The sequence below is a fragment of the Contarinia nasturtii genome, unplaced genomic scaffold (assembly GCF_009176525.2).
Source record: "Contarinia nasturtii isolate CC-2019 unplaced genomic scaffold, AAFC_CNas_1.1 Cnas_scaffold_6200, whole genome shotgun sequence".
Taxonomy (NCBI): domain Eukaryota; kingdom Metazoa; phylum Arthropoda; class Insecta; order Diptera; family Cecidomyiidae; genus Contarinia; species Contarinia nasturtii.
The window spans coordinates 2,155-3,637 of NW_022203458.1; the positions used below are offsets into that span (position 1 = coordinate 2,155).

Genomic DNA, 1,483 nt, shown 5'->3' on the forward strand with positions numbered 1-1,483 from the left:
TATTTTGATGTTTCTCTCTAAATTACTTATTTTCTTCGGGGTGACTTGTGGTGGAAGAGGGAAGTGTCTAAGTGAATTGTTAAATTAAATGGGATCATTTTGCCTAACTAGATTCCGATTCAAGGTTCAATATCAATCTGAATGTAATTTTCTTAAATTCTATTGGGTGTACAGCACACGTAAAAGTTTCATCATCCTCATATTATAAGTGTGAAGTTGATTTTTTTTGTTCAATTCTAAAACTTTTATGACATTCAATAATTCTGTATCGATAAATTTGGGTCGAATACACATACCATCATCTGATCTAATGTAAGAATATAGATTATTTCTTCATTTAAGCAAAAATGGAAATTGAATGAGCGCCTAGGCTTTTAATAAAACGAATAGATGAAATGAAAATTTGGTCGAAAATGTGGCAAATCAAAGCTATAAAAAGATGTATAATAATTGATTTTTGAATAAAAAATGTTTAAAATACTTTATCGATTTTTTTTTCTTCAAAAAAGTCACTTTCTGTTCATCGCAAGAAATAATTTTACGACAGAATTATCGCGGTCGACATGGCCATAATAACAGTTGCAATGACATTTGTGGTGACAGTGTTAGAAACAGCTGATGATGAAAATAGTTTAAAATTCAAACCACCGATTTCATATCCCGAAACCGATTCCCTTTGCAGGGGGAGCTCAGTTGGATCAGTTACAGTTTCGCATGGCAATTGATTTGGATTCAAGTTCAGTAATTCAACTTTTTCAGCCGATGATGAACGCATTTTCGAATGACGTTCATTAAATTGATTTGTGGCGCTCAAATCATTGTGTACATCGAAATCTAATGGTTGTGTATGACGGGCACCGGTGTCAAATTGGATCTGATAGCGAGGATCGTTCAATGTATTGTCGTTGATGACTTGATGTGTGTGTTCCAACATGCATGTTATTCGTTCCAATGATTGTTTCAATTCGCGATTCTTTGTTTGATTGTGCAAGTCATAAATCCACCGTAAACGACATTCACATATAAAACGGTTTTCTGGAAAATTAAACACAATAATATCAATTAGTTTTACAATAACAGAAACAATAAAATTGCATCAATTCAACTTAATTTATCATTTTAATATCTACGATTACAGGCAAAAAATAATAATAATTGATTGTCTTTGTTTTGGTTGTATATTTCTGTCAAAATAAACGGGTGAGGACATCAATAAAAAAATATACCAACGAATGAAAAAAAATATCTGCATATTTATTTTGATTTCGAATATTTAAAACGAGAGAGACTGAATATTCCTTTTTCATCTCCATTACATCAACAACAATTGATGAAAAAATTGAAATATATTCATATACAATATAAAAAATGTGAAAAGTCACAAGCGGGAAAAAGTCAAATTGTACTTTATTATGTTTGAGCCGCTTATAACGAATTACGTAGGTTGCTCCATAATTTTTTTTAAAATGGTACTTATAGTGTT

The 1,483-nt window shown here is 30.9% G+C and overlaps 1 protein-coding gene across 1 annotated transcript; it reads right to left on the minus strand.

Annotated features, from left to right (window-relative positions):
- Positions 1 to 538: 538 nt before the first annotated feature.
- On the minus strand, positions 539 to 1,035 carry LOC116351754 (the record flags this gene model as incomplete). Its single annotated transcript, XM_031783894.1, has 1 exon — positions 539 to 1,035. A coding segment is annotated over one exon (497 nt), but the record flags the coding sequence as incomplete, so codon positions are not given.
- Between the last annotated feature and the right edge of the window lie 448 nt (positions 1,036 to 1,483).